This window comes from Channa argus, chromosome 24, assembly GCF_033026475.1.
Source record: "Channa argus isolate prfri chromosome 24, Channa argus male v1.0, whole genome shotgun sequence".
NCBI lineage: Eukaryota > Metazoa > Chordata > Actinopteri > Anabantiformes > Channidae > Channa > Channa argus.
In genome coordinates, this window is record NC_090220.1 from 56,979 (window position 1) to 82,190 (window position 25,212).

At 39.0% G+C, this 25,212-nt stretch overlaps 1 protein-coding gene across 4 annotated transcripts; it reads right to left on the reverse strand.

Moving 5' to 3' along the window:
* Nucleotides 1-546: 546 nt before the first annotated feature.
* Nucleotides 547-23,432, reverse strand: LOC137109081 (voltage-gated potassium channel subunit beta-3-like). 4 transcript variants are annotated; one of them, XM_067494466.1, is made up of 14 exons: nucleotides 23,122-23,432; nucleotides 8,045-8,088; nucleotides 7,924-7,961; nucleotides 7,652-7,731; nucleotides 7,392-7,436; nucleotides 6,765-6,809; nucleotides 6,630-6,673; nucleotides 5,392-5,478; nucleotides 5,159-5,244; nucleotides 4,951-5,071; nucleotides 4,757-4,851; nucleotides 4,470-4,590; nucleotides 3,820-3,908; nucleotides 547-3,622 (listed from the first exon to the last, which is right to left on the reverse strand). In XM_067494466.1, exons 1-14 carry the CDS (start codon nucleotides 23,415-23,417, stop codon nucleotides 3,533-3,535), a joined length of 1,281 nt encoding a protein of 426 aa, XP_067350567.1. In that variant the 5' UTR covers nucleotides 23,418-23,432; the 3' UTR covers nucleotides 547-3,532. The 4 variants fall into 4 exon arrangements, with proteins under 4 accessions (XP_067350567.1, XP_067350566.1, XP_067350568.1 ...); XM_067494465.1 differs by lacking the exon at nucleotides 23,122-23,432 and adding an exon at nucleotides 18,437-19,957; XM_067494467.1 differs by lacking the exon at nucleotides 23,122-23,432 and adding an exon at nucleotides 19,606-19,918.
* Between the last annotated feature and the right edge of the window lie 1,780 nt (nucleotides 23,433-25,212).

Here is a 25,212-nt window from a genome sequence, read left to right on the forward strand (position 1 = left end):
CTGATTTAGGTAATTATGGCAAAACATGTATAGTAATAAAAAAAAATAAAGGGTCAAAGATCACTGTTAGTAAAAGTGGAGCTGATTTTAACTCTTTTATGTGCTCTGGCTAATCCATAATGGTACATCAGCATTTATTAGTTCATAATATATTTCTTGAAAAAACATTAAAAAATCTATATTAAAACCACCAGGTGGTATTATTGTTGTTGCTGATCAGTACAGGTCAGCAAGTGTGATGGAGGGGCACAGATCGAGGCAACACAGTAGAATATTTGTTAGTAGGTGAATTCATCGTTGGGTTTTATTTTTTTTCGCTTTGTTAAAAAAAATCCCCCGCATATTAACTAACCCTACCCCAGTCTTATTCCACATAATATTAGGATAAGAGAACTAAGGAAGCTTTGAACATGTAAATGCAATTCTGACCTATTTTTCTTGTGCAGAGTATCCTTCGGTACACAGCAGCAGTTTCAGGCTTCTTAGGACTCAATACCTGGGCTAATCATCAATACAATAACTAAACTCACACAAAAACAACACTAGCAAGGTATGAAGTGTACTTTATTAGATGTAGGGGCTTGAAAATCTCAAATGTGTCTATCAACTTTCTTATCCTCTTATTTCTGTTTTTCATCACTGTGTCCAAACTGCTTCTTCACACAAAGGATGAATCATGTTGTGAAACCTGTTTTTCTCTGACAGTGTTGGCAGTGAGACATCCAACAATTTTCAACACATATGATAATCGTTATCAGAGGGTGGCTTACTGTACATATGTATTATATAACTGTATCACTCTAATGACATTATGAAGTCCAGTAACACCGGGACCAACAGTGTTCACTCCATTCATTTGAGTGACCCATGGGCCCACAGAATGACAGGAGTCCAGTCAGTTGGTTTTTTAGAGTACTTTTTTGGGGGCTTTCTTATTCTCTTTTTTCAAGCAGTGAAAATATTGCATGTCTTGGTAGCTCATACAAACTTGCTCAAACTTGAGCTAAACAGCGTTTTCATCCACCTGGATTGTTGCACTTCTTAAAAAGCAGCCATATTTCATTACATAAAAATTATTACTTTTGACTGAGTAAAACAATGACAAGTCAAACCTCAGACTATATCCAACATGCTAAAGTGCAAATTTTGTAATTTTTTTTTCCATGTTTGTGATCAAATCATGTAGGCGAGTGCATGATGTTAAGAGGCTGTTTAAAATCATACAAAAGGAGACTGAAAACTATCAGTGTATGACATGTGAGACCAGAGGTTGAGAATATACTCTTACAGTTGACTGTATTGTGGGTAATTGCCTATATTTATATGTACTCATAAATTAATATCAGTGTAAATGAACTCAAAGTTTATTCCAAATATTAACATGGAAGGCAAGCTAATGTTAATATTCAACATAGGTAAGACAGTTATGAATGGTAAATACAAAATATTTTCTGCCATTCTATAAATGCTTGCTCTTTTATGGCGCTTCTGTGGGCAACCTTTTGCCCTAATCCCAATTTCAATGTTTGCATGACAGCTTGTTAGGTTTCCATGTAGCATGTTGAAACACAAAAAGAAACCCATCCAACGTGTTATGTGTTTTCCAGATTTAGGTAAGATATGTTTGAGCAAAAGACATGATACATTCAGTATGAATTGTCTCTTCTTTCTTTTGGTTCTCTTTGTTGTAGGACAGTAAAATATAAGTTATGCAGGCGGATGTATATTTTCAAGGTTTGATTGAAGTAACTATGTACAGTGGAAGCTACTCTCAGTCAAACTGTGCATCATCACTGAGTCAGAACGGAGCAAAGTTTCAGCTGCTCCTTCAGGATTCCTTCATTTGTAAGTGTAACATTTACCTCTTGTGTCACTGTCAAACAGATAACCCTGTTTACAGTACAAAGTAACCTTATACCAGGTAAAATGTGTATCAAAACACACCCCGCTAGTGCTGTTTTCACGGGAAATCCCAAAAGTAACAAATTTCTCTCACATTACAAAATACTAAAATAAATACAAAACTAAAGGGAAAATACATGGAATGCACCGTATAAAATGAGTTGTGCATGTGTGCAATAATCAAGGGAACAAATATTACAGAGAGAGAGAGAGAGAGAGAGAGAGAGAGAGAGAGAGAGAGCAAAAACTCCCCGAGAAATGAGCAAAGAAGCTTCCACAGAGGCTTCCACAAAGAAAATAAATAAATACGTTTGCTAAATCTCACCCCAAGTGACCTGTGGCGAGAGTGATGTCACGTTTGAAAAACTCAGACTTATCATTTATCTTTTATCATTTGAAAACTACTAGTTCACCACAGTGTGTCCAAATCTTTGTGTCAGATGCCTATTTCCTTTACATATACTCCAACTGTGACAAACCTCATATTTAGCAACAATGATGCACTTCACAAGAATGGCATCACTTAAAGTGGTGCCAACATCTTTTGATACAGTTTAGGACAATACAAAGATTTTATGTTAGATGGACACACAGCCATGTCTGTAGACTGCAGTTAGTCTTTAAAACTAAAGTCCCCACCAGGACAGATCCTGGATTAAACTGCCAGATCATTCAAATCTATATTAGCCATAAAGGCATGCCACATTTACAACCTGTCAGGGCTATTCTCTCTTAAAGGGACATGCGCACAGTTAACAAATAGAGGAGGCAAAAAGACTCTTAAAAAAGCTGCAGAGTTGGGAAAATTACTTTCAAAATCTCACCCATTCTGTATTGTTAATCATTTAAATTATAATAAATAATATAATGCACAAAAAAGTCTAATTTGAAAGGCAATGTAGCAGTTACTGTTTGCAATGTGATCCATTCAACTGCACCATAGTACATCACACCAGTTTGGCTATTTTGAAAGCTTGTGAGCTGATCTTTTTTAAATAACACCATGCTGGATTCAGCTTTTTAATAATCCAATAATTGCAACAACTCACAAGTAATCCTTTGTTCCCAACCCTATAAAGTGAGTTTGGCAGACCAGTCACATGCACACTATGGGAAATATTAGGCTAGACACATGAGTACTAACCTTTGGCTCTCTGGCTGCTGGTTACCAAACATCACACACAGTAACAGGCAGCTGCAAATCTTAGACACTCAGATGTCCAGTGAAAGCACCATTCACACAGTAAAGTTGCATTTTAGCACAGAGGTGTTTTTTGATTAACAAATGTCAAATCTGCTTTGACATCTTTCAACCTTTCCAGCCTGTCTTTGTCTCGGTGGATGACACAGACCTGTCGCTCCCATCAGTTAGTATGTGAAAGATCTGCAGTGAGCAACATATGACCTGTTTTTTTGTTTGTTTGTTTTGTTTTCTGTGAATGAGAGATTCTCTCATTTTTTCATACATGATATAATGTACTGCGCAAAAGGGATATGCGCACAAATTGGAAGCATAATGCTGCTGAGAACATGCAAGTTGTTGATTATACAGCAGAGCAAAAAGCGGGTTCCCAATGTCTTTGTCTTTTTCATCTTCTTAAAACATCAACTGTCACTTAGATTTGTATCTTCAAGCACGTGATTCTTTCTTTGAGTGTGGCTTATTTCCCAGCAGAGCATCCATCTCATTAATGGTTTGAGGGGTCATTTGGGATAAAATCTGCAAGTATGAGAGGAAAGATAGGAAAGAAGGAGAGAAATCTGTTTTAGAAATCTGTTTAGGGTAAAATTTGATCCTTTATGTTTTGCCACTCTGTATTGCACTCAAAGCATAAAGCAACATCTACGTAACAACCCTGGCTTAGCATTTGAGGCAAAATTATTGATGTGGGAGGCAAAAAATAAAACGACTTGTACCCGGAGGGCTCCCAGATTCTCAAGTAACTGGTCTGTATTAGAAACTCCCAGAAGTACTGAGCTCACTCCCTCACTGCGAAGACACCAGGCTGTAAAAATAGAGAGAGAGAGAGAGAGAGACCAGTAAAACCCATGCACAACTAAATTTAACTGATATTCTGTAGCTACAGATTGTTTCGTTTTTCTGCAGGGGTCCGATCACATGTCACAGTTTCAACCACATGTATTTGAGCAGTAATTCTAATCTAATAACAGCTGACCAAATACGGAACATTTTATACTAGCCCTGCAATGATTTGCTGTGGATAAAGCATACAACTTTCACAATAAATGTACACTACTGATTAAATTCAATTATGTCAAAGCCATGTAGTTAGTGAAAAGGGGGATCAGGCGATAAAGTAGTTGAACACAGGCAGATGGACACAACATTTGAAGCACTGTGGCTCTTGCTATGTTGTCCAACTTTCTCTGGGTATCCATAATGGTACATCAGCACTTTTATCTCACGTGTGAAATAAGTGATCCAACATTTAGAAACAGTAGTTCTGTGACTGTGGCTACACCACAAATACAGTAAACGTTGGAAAACTACAAATTGAATACAGGTCAATCTTAACTTATAATCATGTCATTAGCCTGGGTCATACCTATGGCTAATTGTGCAGCAGTGCAGCCCAGTCTGTCTGCCAGTAGATGGAGCTCCTTGATTTTAGCAAGCTGCCTGCGTCCTTCCTCGCTGTTCACTCGATCCTTTAGCCACTGGTATCCCTTCACCGGGAGCAAAATGGAGAAAGGCATTGAGAAAACAAGAATGCAGTACTTCCATACTGATTTCACTTTATGCTACTTCACTGATCAGGAAGAGAATTAGTCTTGGGCTGATTTCCAGAAAGAGAAAGAGTGAAAGAGGGTCCAAGGGTCAAATCAAACTGACCTTCATTGCTGCTCTGGAGCACTCTGGTACACCATCGCTGTACTTTCCTGTGATTAATCCACAAGCAAGTGGAGACCAGGTCATTGCTCCAACACCTGGATAAAAGGAACAGTGTAGACATTTAAATGAAACAAAATGATTCTTCCATTTAAAAAATAAAGATGAATAGAACTGCAAGACTGTGGATGTCTGACCAATCTTGTGGTACAGCTCAGGAAGCTGCACCTCAACTTTATCCCTCTGGAAATAGTGATACTCTGCCTGCTCACACACAGGTGGTATCAGGTTGAACTGGCGCGCCACAGAGTACGCCTCCTGTAAACAAAATGCTAAGGTTACCAATCAGCATTTATGATGGGCTGACAGCATTAAATTAGCAAAGAATAGGACATGTGCATTTACCATGATTTCCATGGCACTCCAGCGTGAGGTTCCCCAGTACATGGCCATACCTTGGTTTATTACAAATGTCATAGCTCGTACAATCTCTGAAAAATTCAAAAATACGTAACATTGTGTTTAAATGAAATTCTTTCAACCACTTTACAAATATTGATTGCACACATAAAACATAAATGACTATAACTACAACATGATATCAGCAAACAATAAGAATAATTATTTCTGTAACTGACCTTCCATTGGACTGTTAACATCATTTCTGTTGGCAAAAACGATATCCACATAATCTAGCTGGAGTCTTGATAATGACCCTCTTAAACCTGTCAAAAACAGTGGTCAATAATGTGATGTTATTAAATAGCGTTAATTTGAGGTAGTTAATTGCCCTGTGAGGCTGTTTATAGTCCAGTAGTGCTAAATGGTAACATCAATATGCTATGAAAATGCGCTATGAAAATGTTGGGTATTGTGTATTGCTTTTTTATTTTTTGTCCGTTCGGCTTATCCCGTACTATCGGGGTCGCCACAGCATGTTGATTTGGCACAGTTTTTACGCTGGATGCCCTTCCTGACGCAACCCTCCCCAATTTCTACCGGGCTTGAAACCGGCACTTCACGGCTGGGGATGGGAATGTATAACATCTAAAAATGCAAATTAGCATGAAACACAAATGGGAATTTCAATGATTTTGCAGGCATTTAACCAAATTGAGTGATTTGTTTTATATGCGAAATTGCTGGCTGTAAAATGCCACTGGAATCTGTCCAACAGAGAAATTCAAGTCTTGATCAAAGTGGCATCCTGGCATCCAAATGCACTAACATTGATGGCACCAGCAATGCTCCATACAATTTTTTAGAGGATGGGATAAATTATAAATTCTTGAATTTTTATGCCATTTTAAATTTGTTTTGAAAGCACGTATACAATACCTAAAGCCTCTTTTTAGCTTTTTTAAGTTGTGTTCTTTAGATGCTTTGAGAAATAGGAACTGGTTAATTGAAAAAACAATCATCCTGGGACCTTCTTTGCATTGAAGCTTAATCTCTTCATTTCCTCACCCTTTTCCTTTTGTCTTTCTTTGTCCTGGACACAAGTCAGACTTCTACACTCTATCTGAAGACATCTTAACCACAGCCCCCTCCTCATCTGTTTTCATTCTGCAGTTCTATTCTTCAACATTATGAAACTCATTATTTAGGATTTTAGTTAAGTTGATGTGATAACTTTGTCTTTAACTGAACTAGAAAACAATGCTCACACTCACTGGATCATCAAATAACTCATCACAACTCAGGTCTGTTCAGGGGTTAAAATCACCCACCCTGGCAAAAATTTTATGTACAATAATGGCATCACGCTTGTTGATGAACCAGATGTTTTAACTTTATTCAAGCTGGACATCATCTTGTATTGTATTTGGTTCTGATTATGTAGAAATCAAAATCAAGGTAATTTGAGTTACTCTACCTTCAATTATATGCTTTCTAGAGAGTCCTCTCTCCGTCTCTGCTCTGCAGAGAGATACAATATAAAGCACATGTTACTGATGTTCCATTGGAATGACAAAAGCAAAATGTATAGATTTATCATTGCTATACTTACTGGCCTCCCCAGTAGATTTTTGTTGTAATGACAAAACTTGAACGCCTGGACACGGATAAAGGAGTGATAGTGTTAATGCTTTTCTATCTGCTTACGTGTTTTAATACACAGAGTAGATTTATAAAGTCATACTTTTTTAGTCATTTAATATATATATGTGTGTGTGTGTGGGTGTATACACATTTAATGTGTTTATTTAAATACACATAGTTTCTTTGAATCTGACTCATGGTGACAGACTACACAAGCTTGAGTTAAAGATTGACTGTTATTTCTTCATATATTTTTTCTTCAGATAAAAATATTTTTAGTATTTCCCACACAAATGAGTGTTTGGCAGTTGGGCGATCAGCCACCAAGTACTGTGATCTGGGAGTTTTTTTTCACATGGTAACATTTTTCTCCTTTTATAGTCTTTCTGAGGCAAACGCTCCTCACTTTTCTAAAAAGTATGAATTTCCCTTGACATAATTTAATGGCGCGCCTGCTCCAACCGTAAATGCAGTGTATCTCAGAAAAGCAAATCATTAACAGGGATAATTAAGCTTTTGAAAGTATATATTCATGATTTAATAGAATTCAAAAGAGTTTCAAATGCATGTGAATCAGATTGGAAACATGAGTCACCTCCATCCTTTCTTCTTGATAATGTTCCCTAGAGTAATTTCGGCTCTGTGGAGAAACACATCATTGATTTTCAAATCACTGCACACCAATATCAAAACATACAGGAAATGTGTTTTATATGAAAGAAAGCTAAACACTATTTTGAGTTGTTAATTTACTCCATTATTTGAAGCACATCTAGAATTACTAATTAGAAAACATTCAACAAGAAGGAAAACAGAAAATGTAACTGGCGCTTGGAGAAGAAGAAAGTGTCTGACCTTCCAGAGGCATAAACTTCTGCTGTGTCAAACAGGTTCACTCCATTCTCATAAGCTATGGTCATCAGGCTCTCAGCCATCTGAGGAAACACAAGAGTTGAAACTAAGAGAGCGAGGCGATAGATAACCTGAGTTCATCTGTGAAGGGCACCATGCAGGGAGGATAATACATCAGAGATTCAGACAGTAGGCTAATCGAGTTTCAAGGTCTGTGGGACTGTGAAACATTTTCCGCAAAAGGCAATATAAGTGAGAGGCAACTGAGCTCTCACCTCGTCAGAGATCTGTGATCCAAATGTCACCCAGGTGCCTGAATGAGAGGAGAGACAGAAATTTTTGCTATGTTTGGGGGCTGAAACAGCTGAACATGTTCCTGCCTGCAAAATAGCTCACCTAACCCAAGGCAGGAAACTCGTAGGCCTGACTTTCCCAGGTTCCTGTAGAAAAGAGAAATAAAAACCAGTCTGTGAATGTTCGCAAATAAATTAGAAAAGACGTTATATTGTATGGGCATTTTCACATGAAATGATAGATAATCCCATCACCATGCAAAGTGCAAAACAGTCAATAAGACGAAGAAGCTGAATTGAAGCTGAACTATTTAAAAATAGCTGAAAGTTTGGGTTTTGCTAAAATAGCTGAAACGTTTAGATGTAGACGTAGTTCAAGTAGATGTAACATGAAATAGAGAAGAAATGTAATAGCCCAAGTCAGACACCTCAAACATCTGAAGAACAGTAGACTCTATACACTACTATGACCCTTTCAAAACATATGTTAAAGTTGAAATCTCATTAGGTCAGAGTATTCAGAATCGTTTAGATCTCAATGTGAAGAGAGTTGTAGAGATTTTAACAATTGTTCATTGTGTCAGTGAACTTGGACCTATTACTGCAGGTAAATTAAAACCACAAACTCGTTTTACCATTTAAATGCTAAAAGAATTTAATTAAGTCTTTGGACACAGCTCTGAGGCTGATCACATGACTTGATTCACTCACATTTGCTGAAGACAGGTTATGAACTGCTGTGACTTCGCCTTGCAAAATGTGCAAAATGTGAAAAAGTATTAGTCCTATTTAACAAAATGTTAAAAAACTGAAGGGCAGAAGGCTTCAACGAACACAGTGATATATATTATTTGAAGATACTCAATACCTAAGTCCTGTCACTATGAGAGTTACATTTCCTGAATGAACACAATACCTATCTTATATCTATCACAATACCTTTAATGTATAATTTGCTGAGGAAAGATGAAAGTTGACTAAAGAAAAGAAGAAAATTTGTTAAAAGTTGAAGCGAGAATTTAGAGTGCGTGTGATGCCCCCACTCTAGCTGGGCCAACATTCTGCAATACACACTAATGGAGAAGTTGAAAATTCACCAAAAAGTACCTCAAACTAAAACTGGAATTATTCAAAAACAGTAAAAGCTATTACAAAGTGGAATACAAGGCTCATAGCTGAAAGACTTGTGATTTGCTGAAAGTTTGAATGGTTTTACGGAATACGGAAATCAGAAGTAGAAGGATTAGGATTAGGATTAGGATAACACACTGCTGGAAGAATTTACAATAAATAAGGAATATAATGTGTGGTAACATTTATATATTAAATACCCGTAACATTTGTACTTTTGATACTTTTATGTTTTGATCATTTGTTTTGGGCTATTCTTACTCAATTTAAATCTGCCAAACTGTAAATCACTTAACCAAGTAGGTGCAAAAGCAAAAATAGTGAAAACCATAAATTCAATTACTATTACTTGCATTGAGTTTTGACATATAAACACAAATAAGAAATGGATTTGACAGTAAATAGTATCAAACACAGCCCGAATGTATGTGAAAACATCCTCCACTACAGCTGCTAAGGTAATGTCTGTCTCACCTGTGGTTAAATTACTGCCTGTGTTGAATTATTTCTGAACAATCGACCTTTTATCCTTCCTTATGTTAACAGTTCAGTGGATTACACTGGGTCAGTGAAGCAGCTGGGGGGAACAGAGCTTGGCTCAGATAGAGTCCAGGCGAAAGCTTCTTAGGCATATTTGGTAAATGGCTCCAATTGTTCCAGAAGCTACAGGGTAGTTCATTACCCAACGTGCCACATCTGATTCTCCAGCCTGCTGAATTTTGAAGGACGAGCAGAGAGAAGCAGAGCGCTGCATTTCTGAACACAGGAGCATGTGCAGCTGAAAATGATGCGGGCTTCATGGTTTCTCCTCTCCTCCAAGCATGCTCTCCCTCATTCTAATTAGCCAGGGAGCCAGCTGGAGAGACAGCAGAACTGCAGTGCAACTCACTGCTCGCCGTCTTTTCATCTCCAGTGCCTCTCCCCTCTCTGCTTGTCTGCCTGCCTGCAACCGCCACAAATAGCCAAATTCAGAAGGACAGACTGTCAGAGCAAATAGACTCAGTCGAACGAGTTCTGCTTTTATTTTCTCTGGTCTATTTTAATGTCTGACCCTGAGCTATTTTTAGATTCCTGCATATGCAAGCATTTGTGTCCCTCTATGTGCCTGTGTGCTGTGTGGGGGCTTTTGTGTTCATGTGTTCGCTGCGTGTGGGTGTGAAACGCATATCGTTTGTGTCATTGCTTTAAACTGACAAAATAGCACGCAGGTGGGTCAGAGATGCATTAAAAATGTAGATGTGTTAGTGAGGTTTGATGTAGTTGATCCCTTGTATGGTAATCTGGCTCTCATTCACCATTTGTCAACCAATGACAGTTCTGTCTGTTCCTGCACACTGACAGTCACTTTGAACATTGGGAGTAAATATAAATGAGGCACATGGGAGAAAAAGCACTTCAATGACTTTTGCAAAAGCATTTTTTCAACTAATATTTTTTTTTGTTGTTGTTTGTTTGTTTTATTTTCATTTTGGGGTTGTTCTGTACTGTAACAGTCTTTGACAAGGTTGAACAAATACCAGTATCCCCAAAATATCTCATAATGTCATTTAAAAAAAAAAAACAGCTTTACTCAGCTTCAAAGTTGAAAGAAAAGAATTGAAATTAATCAAAAAGTGCATCATTTAGGTGCCAACAACACATGAAAGGTAACACAGTGTTTTTATGCCGACATTATATATTACGCCACTTAGCTAGAATATTAAAATAACCTCATAGTTTTATGTTGTGAAAGGTCGCCAGCCTGGTTGAATGTAATGCTGGCCATGATTGACAGATGTCAGAACACAGTGTGCTGCAGCTCACTGGCCATGCTGATCCCTGTCCAGCACAATGTTAGTTATGTATTAATGTAGTGGTTGATCGGTCCCACAATAAATTTTATATTGGTTATAAATGTGAATTAATACCATTTATAAAGCCAAATTATAGGTATTTGACCCAAGCATCTTTCAATACTGTCCTCTGTGGTAAGTTATTAACCATGCTGGAAACAGAAAGGTTATGTATGGAAAGCACAAAGCATGACTCAGCTTGAAGAGAATGTCAAGCATCTGGTAGCTTCCACAACTGCACCACAAGCACCTGCTATTTCTGTTTCAATGTGCTGATTGAATGTCCATTTTAACTATGGAAATTTTAACTGCACGAGGCTGACAAGCTACCGTGGGTATGGCTAACACTGTGTATGAGCACATCATGACAGGAGCAAATGAGAAAACAGCATTATGCGATGCATTAGTGGATGGATTCCATTAATACTGTGCCACATGAAATATAGCTTTTTGTTTCTGTGCAATGGGGGATGTCATTGTTTCTGTGTGTGACAACTGGCTGCCCCCTCCCTGCTCTCAACTCTACTGCTCTCTGCAGTGCCGCAGTCTGCTAAATTACTATCAGTGAGTCTGGAGAGACACATGCTCTCTCTTTCCTCACACTATCTCCCTTCTGAGTCTCTCTCACACACACACACACTCACATACACACAAAAATATTGAAATTCAATCTTTTTGTATATTTAACCTGATTAAGATGACATTATGCAAAAAGATCTATACTCTGAAAGTGTCAGGAGGGCCAGTCAGTGGTGTGATGTAAATATACTCACTCAGTGGGACTTACATTCAAACAGGACATATCTACATACAGTCACGCATGAATGCACATATGGACAGAGGACACAAAACACAGATGCTTCTCTGTAGCCTTTATAAGTAGGACTTCCTGTATTTTCTAGTCTATTTTTCCTCCATCATAAATCATGAACTCCAAACAAGGTGATTATAGGGACTTTGCCATTTCATATATTATTAATGGAGTAGAGAAAGGCATCACACAGGTGCTCTGTCAGGGTGTAATCAGCAATTTGACCTGTGCTGACATATACAGTTAGTTTTCACCTGAGACAGGGGGTAGATACACTATACAGATGGTTTAGGTGCAAATGTTGGATTTTTTTTTCTCTGCAGTTGTCATAAAATGCCACACACATGCTGAGCAGGCTGTTCTCCAGAGGGAAGCCCACCTAGATATTAATAACACTCACGTCAGAGTGTGTGTATGTGTGTGTGCTTATACATGCATTTTCTGAGCACAAACTGTGATAAAAACAGCTGTCAGTTCTCTTTAAATAATGCTTGATACACTGTTCCTGGGCTTTAAAAGGGTCATTTCACCAAAATTACAAAAACATATTTATGATACGATACAGTACAATATGATTAAAACTGACACGATACGAGACAAAACACTTTAGTTTTTTGCACTTTCAGTTTGCCCTGAAATCTATTCTGCATTTGGGGCGACTGTGGCGCAGGAAGGTAGAGCGGTTGTCCACCAATCTCACAGTTGTTGGTTCAATCCCCGGCTCCTCTGGTCACATGTTGAAGTGTCCTTGAGCAAGACACTGAACCCCAACTTAGTTGCTCCCGGTGAGTGTTGGCCAGCTGCATAGCAGCTCCCCCATCGGTGTATGAGTGTGTGTGTGATTGTGAGTGTGAATGGGTAAATAAGAAGCAGTGTAAAGCACTTTGAGCGCCAATAGGTAGAAAAGCGCTATATAAGTGCAGACCATTTACCATAACAGATTACATTTTCTACATTGTTTTTTAAGGCACTATTTCTTCTGTTGAAAGTTGGAGACTGAAAATCAATGTATGGTCATTAACCGGTATCAAGAACATTGCTGTAAGTATCACAAACAAAACTCCCTTCCCCTAATTTGTTCTGAGTTGTAGGCACAAATTTCAGATACAAACCCCTAGACAAACTAAACCCTAACTATCTGTTTTATAGTTTGTGAGAAGACATTTCTTGGGTGCAAATTAGCTCTTTGACTCTGAGGGACAAGAACCTAGTGTAATTTTGACAGTTTATGGATTCTTGCTTGAGCTACTCTTAATAAATTAAGATAAACTACATACTTTTAATGTGATGTATTTAATTAACAGCTTTGGGGAAAGTAGGTCTGTCCTAATTATAAAACACACATGCTGTGAGCCGAGCAAATGGGGAAAATTTTCACAAAGAAAGGCTTGCTCACACAAATTTTACAGACACACAAACTGAGGTTCTCTTCTCCGTTGTTGCCAACACTTTTTTAATGCCGTGACTCTCCTAATAATGAAATGGTAATTAAGTAGCCGAGCTAAGAAATTTCACTAGCTAACAATAAAATTGTGAACCTTTGTATCGTTTAATTGTCTGTTTATCTATTCAAAGTTTGGGACCAGGCATGAGGATATGTGCAACATTCTTTTTGTTAGGATGGATTATATTTTGAGTGCAACATGTGACCTGAAAGTGAAACAATGAAAAACAAATACTTAAAAATGAATACTTTGAATTCTCAGTCATCACAACATGTGCCCCCTGTTTTGGGTGAGGAATAAGATGAATATTAGAATGAGTTGTAAGATTCCTGGTCAGTTGCCTCAAAAGATTCTGTCTTTTAAATTCAGCTCATTGAATTTAAAATGACTAAATGCAGTCACTGAGGTGTTGAATATCAAACTGTTTATCAGCTTGCCTATGTTCTCTTGATTTCCCCAATTTAAATATCTCAACTTAGCTACTTTGCTCCATGAACTAACAACTGTTAAATGCGGAAATTGCTTTTACAGTCTATGTGGTGGACAACACAAGCTTGGTTATAATTATAATCTGTCAAGACAATTTATCATTACACCTGATATGAATTTTAATAAAAATATATCTATTAGCAGAGTACACTATAACATATTTTAAATACATAAATATATTTAATTAAGATCATGTTTTTGGGGACTTTTCCAAGACTTTTCAAGATTCTGTTAAGCTGTGCTGCTGCTCCTATGTAATGACATGCAATGATGACTTTGTCTCTGGCAGAAGACAATATCATACATTAGCTTTGGCTAGACAGACTATTTAGAGCATGTGACGTAGATTTTCTGGCACTTATTATTCTGCATGCAGTTCAGTAGGAGCCTGCTGATGGCTGCTGCTACTGCATCGATTTACGGGCAAAAATTGATAGTTGTTAGAATCATCAAACGACAATTACCCTGCAGTCATTTCAAATTTCAAAAAGACTGAGATATCTGCTTTTTTGTAAAACAGTTTTTTTTAATATGACCAAAATATCGTACAGCTGCACAAATAGCAATGAGCTAAACTATTGTTCTTTCATTTATAATTATAACATTCAGCAACCTGTTAAGATGTATTAGTAGGTGGCCAATGAAGTACACTGCCAGATTTCTGCAGTTTAGCAGCCAAAAACAGATCAGAGTTTGGATATACTTTGGTTATCAGCCAAACAGAAATTGAGCAAGCGAAGATAGAGTGTAACCTGGTTTAAAAACTTGTTCCAGGACCACAAAGTGATCTGTCCAGTCAAGTGGAAATACTTCAAAAATCCAGTGAGAGGAGAGCTGAAGGTCAAGGTTGTAGCAGCATGCCATCATCTACTCCTCCCTACTATGGAAACTATTTGTTTCCAATGATTTGAAATGATAGTATGAGTCAAAATGACTTAATCATCACTTAATTATTGTTCATGATTCATAAGGACTTCACTCAGTATAAGGCATATTTTTAAATGGGATGAAAATGGCAACCTTTTTCACAGTATTTAAAGTTTTATGTATGAGCAACAAAACCATGTTACTGACCTTAATTTCGATCAAATTAACAATTGCAGTTTGTGTGTGTATAGGTATATAAAGAGTAAATGTGTGTATGAATTGTATGAACTAGCGTAATACGTCTTGGGGTGGATCACTGTCTCATAGGGTTAAATGCTCGCAATATATCCGTAAAACTTGACGGTGGGATTTTGATCAGTACCAACGACTCGACCGTTACTTCATCAGCGGAAATTTCAGGCTTTCAAAACTCACTGTTCAATGGTACTGTGAGAAAACAGTACCTCTGTTGAATGTCAGGACACTTCAAATCCTGACACATGTCCAAATACATGCAAGCCTTGTTCTCTATCTACACATGCAGCTGAATATTCAGAATTATTAATATTACAGTATATTTGTTTCCTTTCTGCAGGGCTATTACGTATATAGTAATTCCTCCTTACATAAAACAAACTATTGAGAGATAGCTTGAATTTCAATTCTTGGTCTTGATAAAGTAGAAGGTTAGACAAACCTACTGGTGTCTGGAACGCTTTTCACTTGTTAAAGCAATAATTTGACATTATAATTTGATAAGAAAATCCACACTACTCTTCACTACGGTCTCTACATTCTAAAGATCACTAATCAACATCTTGTTTAATTCTTAATGTTTTATCATTAGTTCAGCCTTTTTAAGTGAGCTAAACTAAACAGATATTGTTAAGATAGACCTTATACTCTACAAACTATAAGCTAAATTGACTGCACAGAACCAAAATATTGCCAAATGTTCAGTTTGACTCACTAACAACCCAGGGACAAATTTAGAAACATGAAAAATGGTGTTCATGAGTCCTCACTGAACTCCTGCTGTCCTGCTTGTGTTAGAGCCTACATCCAACATTTTCATCAATGATCACAATGTTTTCATCAACATTTTCATCAATGATGACAGTGTTTGAGTGTCTTGTCTTTGTGTCAATGTGCTTTCTTTTCTACTTACACTCATGTTCGCACTCATGCATCCAGCTGCCTGCCTCAGACACAATGTCCCGTGTGGCCCATAGCCTAAAAAACCCCATGAGAAATGCTCAACAGTGGCAGATAAATCTATGCTGGAAGTGCACCTGACCTCCTTACCAGGTTGCTGATGGTGAAAAGAGAGGGCCTGGTTACCATAGTGACGACCAATTTGCTGGGTGAGTGACTTTTAGAATCACCCTTCCACAGGTCCCAGAAAAAACTAGGATTGTCATTTTCAAAACAATCAGATGATTGTGAAGACATCAACACACGAGAACACATTGTATACTGGTCTTTTGGGTATAAATACATATGTACATCCATATGATTTCTGATATAATTACAGAAATGTACTTTTCCACTTTTCTTTAAACTATTTGGTTAGTAAAAAGACCTATAAGATTTTCTTCAGAGACATAAATTGCAGGAACCTACAGTCACAAAATATCCCTGATAAGATGTTCCTGTGCTGTTTACAAATTTTGCCTCTTGCTTAGCTTTAAATCAACTTTTCTTTTAATTACATGTGTGCAAATAAACTCATGCTGTCCAATTAACAAACATAAAATGCTGGACTGCGCTGTAAAACAACTTGTAAAGGGAAGTGTTTTTTTTAATTGTCAAAAATTGGGAGACTTTAATTAAATAGACAGAGTCAAACAGTGGGAGTGGGCAGGGGGTGACAGCAGGGGTTCATTGAGTGATAACTGCCAGAAGCAGCAATCATCTGTGTCCTGCCAGAGGGTGATCAATACTCATGTTGATGGCATAGTAGAGGGGGATTATAAAACATAGTAAAAGCAGTGATGATGAGTGCCTTCTCTAAAATGGAAAAAAGTCAAGATCAAATTTACTTGCAAACATTCACTTTGACTCTATTGTCTTTTTTATTTGGTCTCATTTAATGTCATATCAAGAAATCTCCAGAATATATTGTCTGCACAGACTCACTCACTTACATTTTAGTTTCTTCCTGACTTCAGTCCGACTATACAACTGTGTAAATGGGGATGTGTGACAGACCCTGTGGCCGGATGGCGTTGCAGAGGGGACTAATAAGTGACAGCAGTGCTGGCTGATTAGAAAATAAGACAAAAACTAAAGGCAATGCCTGGGGTGTTGCCACTGGCAACTGAAGCTACCCATATGCTGTATAGGCTTATTACCGTGCTGTTGGACTCCCTATTAGTAACACTCTTCCTGAGACTACAGAGCAACCAGAAAAACTCAACCCAAACAGAAGTATGAATGCTGTTCTGAAGGACAAAAGAAACTGAAATCTGGGTTTCGGCTTGTGCCTCATTCCCTTTTTTAACCATTCTATTAAGCGAAAGCTAAATTGTCTAAAGAGAGATGTAGCAATTCAATCAACCTGATTAACAGGGAAACAGGTCATTACATCCCTCCTCCTAGTTATTGTATTTTTGAAAAGGAAACAGATGGTATGAGCATATGCTCTTAAAGATTATGGATGGTGTAATGTTAAGTCTATGCAGTACATTTTTATGTGCATATTTATAAAAGTATGTGTTATTTTCCACTAAACAAACAGCTATCCAGATGAACTGAATCTGATTCTCTGCCAAAAGCTAAAGGACTAGAAAAAAAATGACATTCTTTTCTTGTTTTTCATCTGATGTGATTTTCTTTGCTCCATTATGACTCAGACCTGCTGTGTGAAACAGTGGTTTTCTTTGTATAAGACACTTTGGTGCAACACTATTTTATGAAAAGTAAATTCTTAAAAAAAAAAAATCCAAGAAATGCAGAGTGTCCTAGGGTGACTTTAGGAAAGCTGTTATTGGAGACAGGCTGTCTAATAATCTTTGGTGAAGAGCAAGGGGCCAGGGGGAAATCTGCATGAAATACATCAGCCTATGGCACACGCTCTTATATACATACAGTCTGTTACGCTGTGATAACAGTGTTGTTTGGTATGGATTATATACGCATTTTTACATCTGTGTGTGTAAGCATTTGAAGAGTAAATGTCAAATTTTATGATATCAGTAAAATTGCTGCTGTACAGTATGCTCACTCACTGAGATGCTTTCGTCATGCTAATTGATGTTGAGCTAGTCACAGTCTGCACAGTCTATCGAGAATGCATGTTGAAGACAGTTCAACCTCACCTCAAACTCACCTTACGCCTGAACAAAGAGTCAGAAACAGAAATGACAAAAGCCTGAGTTTACCATTAAGCTTTATGACGAGCAAGGGCCCAATCACGTCACATACTGTGCTACTCTTTTCTGGTGGAGGATTTGCGACGGATACTCATCGCGATATGCTTTTACCTGAGCCGAAACATTATGACCATCACGCACACTCTGAACGGCTACATAGCCCAAACACACTGTGTTGTAACCCATTTGCATGCTCCCATAACCACTTAACAACAACTTTCTACATATTGTAGAAGCCAACAGCTCTATCTGTTTGGTCCAGAGAGGACAGTCTTTGTCCATGCCCCCTCTCTGTTCATCACTGCTGACAGGGACGACCCAGCAAGCCTTCCTGTTTTGCTGATCCATTTGTCAAGCCTTAATGATTAGGTCCTTGTCAAAGTCGCTCAGTCCATACGCCAGTCTCTCCCACAATGCATGAACCATCAAATACATCTAAGACCATGACATGTGCTTGTGTTACGAGCGGTCATAATTATGAGTGGTCATAATATTTCTGCTCATTAATAATAAAATTCCTCGTCTCCTCACTGCACCCATACTCACCTGTACTTCATACTGCTGTGGCGTCCAATGGCCTCCTTCATGTGGGCATGGCCCTGTGGAGTCTGTCGGGACCCGGGACCCTCCCTGCTCTTGCCAGAGCCTTGGGAGATGTAGTTGCCATTACTCCCTTGTCCACTCCCTCCTCCTCCTCCGCCACCTCCTCCTCCACCTCCTCCTCCACTACCACCACCACCACCTCCTCCTCCTCCTCCTCCACCACCACCACCTCCCCCTATACCTCCACTGCTTCCTCCGGGAGGTGGAGCAGTGCGAAGGCCACAAAGCCGGTCCTCACTGCGACTCTTGAGGTTGTGCTCAGTGCAGGCAAATGACACCTGCATCCTGACCCTGGTTTCTGGGGTCTCTTATTTTAAACGTTGGGGGGAGTGAACCTTTAAAGTAATGTCTTCAAATTGCTGGTGCTGCTTGACAACTGTTTCCCGTTGTGCTGTTGTTGCAAAGCAGTGATGCTCACACGAAAGGCTCAGGCAGGGCAGGTCAGAGATTTTGGCTGAGAGTTGGAGGGAGCAGGCATGAGTCCAGCCTCTAACATGACACACACAGAGTTACCGTCTGCTCTGTCTCCTGTGTGGGGATGCAAACCTGGCAAAAGGTTTTTAGAGTCTTCACACTCACAAGATGCATTAGGGCTACCCTCCAAAAATCGTCAGGAAGCTTGTAAGCTCACAGCAGTCCTTAGACGGATACGGGGATGTGTCAGCTCTTGGGAAGCCCCAAGACCTTAATAGATACCTCCCTCGGCCTTTTCCCACATACACGCACAGGCTTGTATGGCTTACGTTGGGTGGTAATGCACTTGCCAGCTTGCTGTATTCTCTTCAGCTGAGATTAGTTGTGTCGATCTTGAGCTGAGGAGCTCCGGAGTGTGCCGCAGCAATAACACAATCACAGTTGCAGGCATCCTCGCACCTCGCGTCGAAATAAGGCATATTTTTTGTCGCAAGGTTGGTCAGCAAAAAAACTGGCTGTGTAGTTCGATTTTACATTTCCGTGGGCCCAACGGGGTATGTAGACTTGATAGGATGCGAATACAGAGTCAGATCTCACCGATGCATCATCGCCCAGCTGCCTCACGCAGCTTAAAACTGATGCAACAGAAAGAAGCAACAACAAATTCAAGAGCAAAAACCGCAACCGGGTGTTATTACCTTCAGTGTGTGAAGTCGTTCACATACCGGCGGCAGCAACAACTGTGCAGGTCTCCTGTCATTCGACCAAATTTCACGGTGCACAGATTTGACACAAACGCCGGCATACTGGCCCAAAAAGCAGCTGTAGGAGACATTTCACACGCTCGATGCCTGCTCCCGTGGTTCCCTCGGCGTCATTTTGTCAGTTAGCAGTTCGACTTTTGTTTTTCCTTATTCAGAGGCTCCAAAATGTTCACGATACACAAGCAATGTGGGGATTTGGAGGATGCTCTCTCTCTCTCTCTCTCTCTCTCTCTCTCTCTCTCTCTCTCTCGGGTGTGATCTGTACATTTTTTAGTATACAGTGTGTACACACATGTAATCACATCGTCATATTATGCTAATGAAGCTTGCGCAAATAAAGTGCGTTTATAAAACGGGTGTCACTTTAATATTAATTTATCCCTTATACCGCCAAAGCCCCTCGTTGTTCTCTCTAAGAGATCTCTGTCTGTCCACCCCACTGCACATGTGCTAAAATGTCTTTTTCCCTTGATTTGTCATGTATATGTCTGGCCAGTCACCCTAAATTAAGCAAAACACTGTATCAGCATCAGTATCAAATCATAACATAGCATTGCTTGGCAATTCATATCATATTGCATCACATCATATCATATTAAAAAAGAATTGATTTGTCATTTTGTGACAGTCAATGACAATTGCCCCTTCAAGGCGGTGTTTACAATCTAAACTCTCCTGCCAAATCCTCAAAAACAAACAAACAAGTAAATCCAAAAAGTTTCAGTGCTCAGTGCTTTCTCTGCAGCATGTGTCTCCTCGCAGCAGGATAACCTGCAAAATACCACACTTCTGCAAATCCAACATTCATCATTTCTGTCAGTTTGTTCTCACGTCTAATGAAATCTTGCTTTAGAGCAATCTGCACTCCCTGGATGATCCTAGAGCAGATTGCATGGCATTCAGCTGCCAGCAAAATCTAGCTCTGAGGTGGCAATCAGCTCTTTTTAAAAGACCTATTCAGTACATGGTTGGGAGGGGGATGTTTCCAGCTGTATAGGCAGAAAGAAACTGTGAACGCCACCCAGTGTGATATTTTAAAAGAGGAGAAGGTTTATGATCGCTTGTTTTGTTTAAGCCAGTGAGCACAATGCTGTGCAGTAGGAAACTGAGTGGAGAAACAGTGATATACTGGAATAGTTTGATAGGTGCAGCTAAAAGCTTGTTTTAAATTGTTTATATTAAAGCAGAAATCCAATTATTTTGCTCCAGGTCATCTTAAAAGGATTCAGTTTCCTATAAAGTTTGTCAGAAAGAGGCCTGTCACTAATCAAGTGTTTTTAGTACAAATGTTTTCAATTAATAAATCAAAATCCAGACAAAATAGACCATATTTAAATATGTTTAACCTTTAAGATTTATTTTATTAAACAGCAAGATTATGCATTCAGCATTTAACTTGTCAAAATTAGAATATGTCTCACTTTTCTGTAATTTGCTATGCACTCAGGAGATCCGTGCATGTGGAAAATGGCTGTTTCCAGTAAAACCAGCAAATTAGAGAGAAAATACCAAGGTGAATGTTATCTGCTGTGTTGATTACATGTAATCACTTTTAGTCATGAAGAAGTGTAAATGTGGTGTATCATTTCACAAATTAACTAAGGTTAACATATCAAACACAGATTCGGCAGAGACTGCGGCCATAAAAGAACTACAAAGACATTTGCCAGAGCTGCTTCCAGCAATGCTGCCAGAGGTAAGAGAAGCAGCTGAATCATACTCTGCTATGACATTTAATAGTTTAGCTATAAAACATATGCAATGTAAATGTTGGAATAGGTTCTATGTAGTGTTATGTGTGTTTTCTCAAAGTGCAAGTGTCATTTATACACACAAATTATTCAGTTTAAGATGCAGATTCTATTCTTTTTCTGGTTTTGAGTCATTGTGCCACAGGGCTAACTTGTTATCACAGCAGGGTGACGCTGCCACCTAGAGGAAACTTAACTAGAGTCTTAATGACGGTGTGAGCCTCATTGGAGTAAAGTGTTTTAAACTGAATCTATCTATCTATCTATCTGTCTATCTATGGTAAATGATCTGCACTTATATAGCGCTTTTCTACCTATTGGCACTCAAAGCGCTTTACACTGCTTCTTATTCACTTCTTATTCATTGTTTATTTATAATTCTTTTCAAATATAATTTATATCAGCAACTGTGGCAGCACCTGTGGCAGAATTGCAGCAAAGTCTGTTTTCCAACAGTTTTGGACTTTGGAAGGCTCAACGGAGCATCCAGATGCTAGATAGTGAGCCAGATCCTTACTGGACTTCTGGTGTCTTAAAGCAAAAACTCTGAGAGGCTTCTCATTAGAGATTTCTGAATTTTCTTCCACTCCTGATTTGTCCCAAGAGAATTCGTGACAAGAGGAGGTGTCACTATAGCCTACAGAAGCATTTTTTCTAAAATTTGTGTGTAATACTTTAATTAATACAACTATTTTCTAGTTGCATTCTAATAACAAATTCTGAAATAAATATATACAGTCATCATAGCATTGTTAAAACAACAAATCTAATGGTGGCCTGATGCTTTTGAACAGTACTGTATTGTTTTTTTCAAGGGCCAATACGTTATGAATCTAATTTACAAAGCATGCAGCTCTCTTACACGCACACAAATCATCAAAAATAAAATCTGCATCATTATCAATGTTTCATATTGATTTCCTATATTTGATTATGCTGTGATGTGTTTCCTCTTTAAGCTCAATTCCAATCCCTGAAAATTAAATCGTGTCAACCTTTTCATCCCAAAATAGCTGAACTCTTTCCACACAGGGATAAAAGCACTGTAACAGCTAACTGCCTGTCCCCTCGTTCACAACATGCATCATTAACCCCAAACTTCTGCTCTACTGATGTTGACCCCATCACTCTTTTGGAGGCTGAAAACAGACAAGTTATTGTATCTGGCTTTAACGTGATCGTGAATAACCAGATGTTATTGCACGCCAGCCTTATTAATTGAATGCTGCCTTGCTTTGAAATTTCATCAGATGTCTCATTTTCTTTCTAGGTCCTTAGTGCAAATCTATTTCTTTTTTTTACGCACGGGTGATTTCTCTGCTCGCTGCCTTCAACTGCAGTCATCTTCAAACACTTATGTAAATCGGTAATATGTTCGAAAAATATTAATAACGTTATTTAAACGGATCACTCACAGATGGTGGACAGTGATCACGGTGGGCTGACAATTTTTTCTTCCGGACTCCGAAACGTCTGAATGTGTCAAGTTTTTTCAAGTTGAAAATCTGCCCACAAGACCTGTGGGTTTCTCACATTTATGAACATTCATTTGTTGTTGTTTGTCAAAATCGGCCTCATTTTTTATTCTCAGAAATCAAGTGGCATTGCGATTTTACATCCTAACTTTTGCTCCACTTGCCATTTACACCTTAGAGATCTCTGGGGCAAATCTCTCCACACTTGTCTTCCTCCCCCTCACCTGTATGTCATTGCAGAGCGTTCAGCCTCACACTCGGCCAGAGAGAGGCCACATTCTCTCAGGTAGAGCTCCAGTCGGCGTCTTTCCACCAGCCTGTGAGCTGCCTCCAGGATCTGTGAAGCCAGGGCCTCTGACTCAGTCCTCTGGTCTGGGGTCTTGCTGCTCCGGGCTCCAGATTTGAGCACAATGCTCCCGGAGGAGGAGGATGCCTTGGGCTTCTTACTGATGCCATAGAGGTCTTCTACAGAGTATTTCCCTCCCTTACCACCTCCACTACCACCACGGCTAGCAAACATTGCTATCTCAAATCAAGTGCTGGAACTGATGGCAACCGTTTGTCTCTTTTGCTCACTTCACTGCTACATCTACTTTGGGCAAAGGCAGCTTCCGAGTTAGAAACCAAACAACAAGGCAGTGCTATTTTGATAGAGATTGCAGAAGATTTGAAAACATCCGGCCCGTGGATGTCAGACATCAAACCGCTGGAAACAAGAACTTCAAGCACCTGCAAAATATCAAACGGTCTTGATTGCTCCTTTGTGCAGTCTAAATCCAAAATAAAACAAAGCCAGTCCTAACATGTCAGCAGCACCACCCAATCACAAACAATGACTCCTGCTGATGTGAGGTGTTTCTTTGAGTAGAAATGAAGAGGAAAGCAATCAGCATGTTTCTCTCTTTATCAAACAAAGGAGGGACAGCGAGGGATTTGTGTTGAAGCCCCACCAGATTACATTTGTTCAGATTAAGAGAGCACCCGGATGAAATATATGTTCTTCACTGACTGCCAGTCTGAGCTGTGACAGCTCTCTGACCTTTATCTTTAGACAATGAGTATTTTTTGGCTGAGAGGGACAATTGATCAGTTGACCTACACAGGCAATGTCATCATAACTAACTGTCTGACTGACATACAGATCCTGGTGGCTCCCACAAAGAGAGAGTGGCATCCTCCCAAACGTCTGGCACCAGTTTCAGGCCAGTGAGAGTGTAATTGTCAGGATCTGGGCCAAACCCAAACCAGGCCCAATGGCTGTTGTTTCACAAAACTATAAAGAAGCAGATAATGTGTGAACCTATTTTCACTTGGACGTAAAACCTCTCACCTACAGACAGAAATATTGAAACACAGGAGGCTGCAGTTTTAAAAAATGATGATACTGTAAATACCCACCACTAACCAACTCTAGGATATTATTTAAATTTCTGAACACTTATATGTTTTTTTGCTTACATTTGACATAGAGTGAGTTAAAGGCAGGCTGGGTAGAATTAAAACAATTTCACATGTGAATGAAAGTTTATTTGTACTAAAACAGCTTAGTTAATTGATGATCAAGAATTTATTTTTCCATCTCTGTCACCTTTGGTGTTCTTTCGTCTTCCAGCTGCTGATCAGCCTCTGTTCCTGAGCTGCAGTCCCTCCTCCCTTTACTGTAGTGGCTTTCAGAAGCAGAGATCATCTGGGATTAATCTGCCATAATCGCTCTTTCGATTGAAGACAGTGACGTAGGCAGCTGGTGGAGGTCAGTCTTGATCTTCAGTTTAAATTATAACCTTGTGTATGTCCTGGATAAAGAGGGTGTGGTGTGACCTCCACCAGTTAAACACTAAGTAGTGGGGTTATTATTATATGCAGTATTAGATATAAAAAAAATATATGTTTTCCCTTCTGCAGAGTGCTCCTGGTCTGCACATTGTATAACTGGCAGATATCTGGGTTAGAAGAGTGGAGATTGTTTTTAGAAATTTGTTGCATAACTGCGCAAAGATAGATTTAGACAGTCTGACAATATAGTAACTGAGGAATATAGAGCACAAAAATATGATGGAGTCAAGCTATTTTTGGCCATCTTGGACATACTGTACAGTGATGGGAGAGTTGGCTGGCTCAGTTGTTAGAGAGAGGACTGGGTTTACTGCAGATGGAGGCATTTCTCGTCGAGTCTGTGGCAGAAAAATCCACAATAGTTAAGGGTCCTTGTCTATTCAAATGTTATTTGCCTGTTGCCCAGATCGAAGGCCAGTCAGGGAATATGGGAAAACTATTCAACAAGTCCTTCAAGACTAAACATATTTGTCCATGGCCAC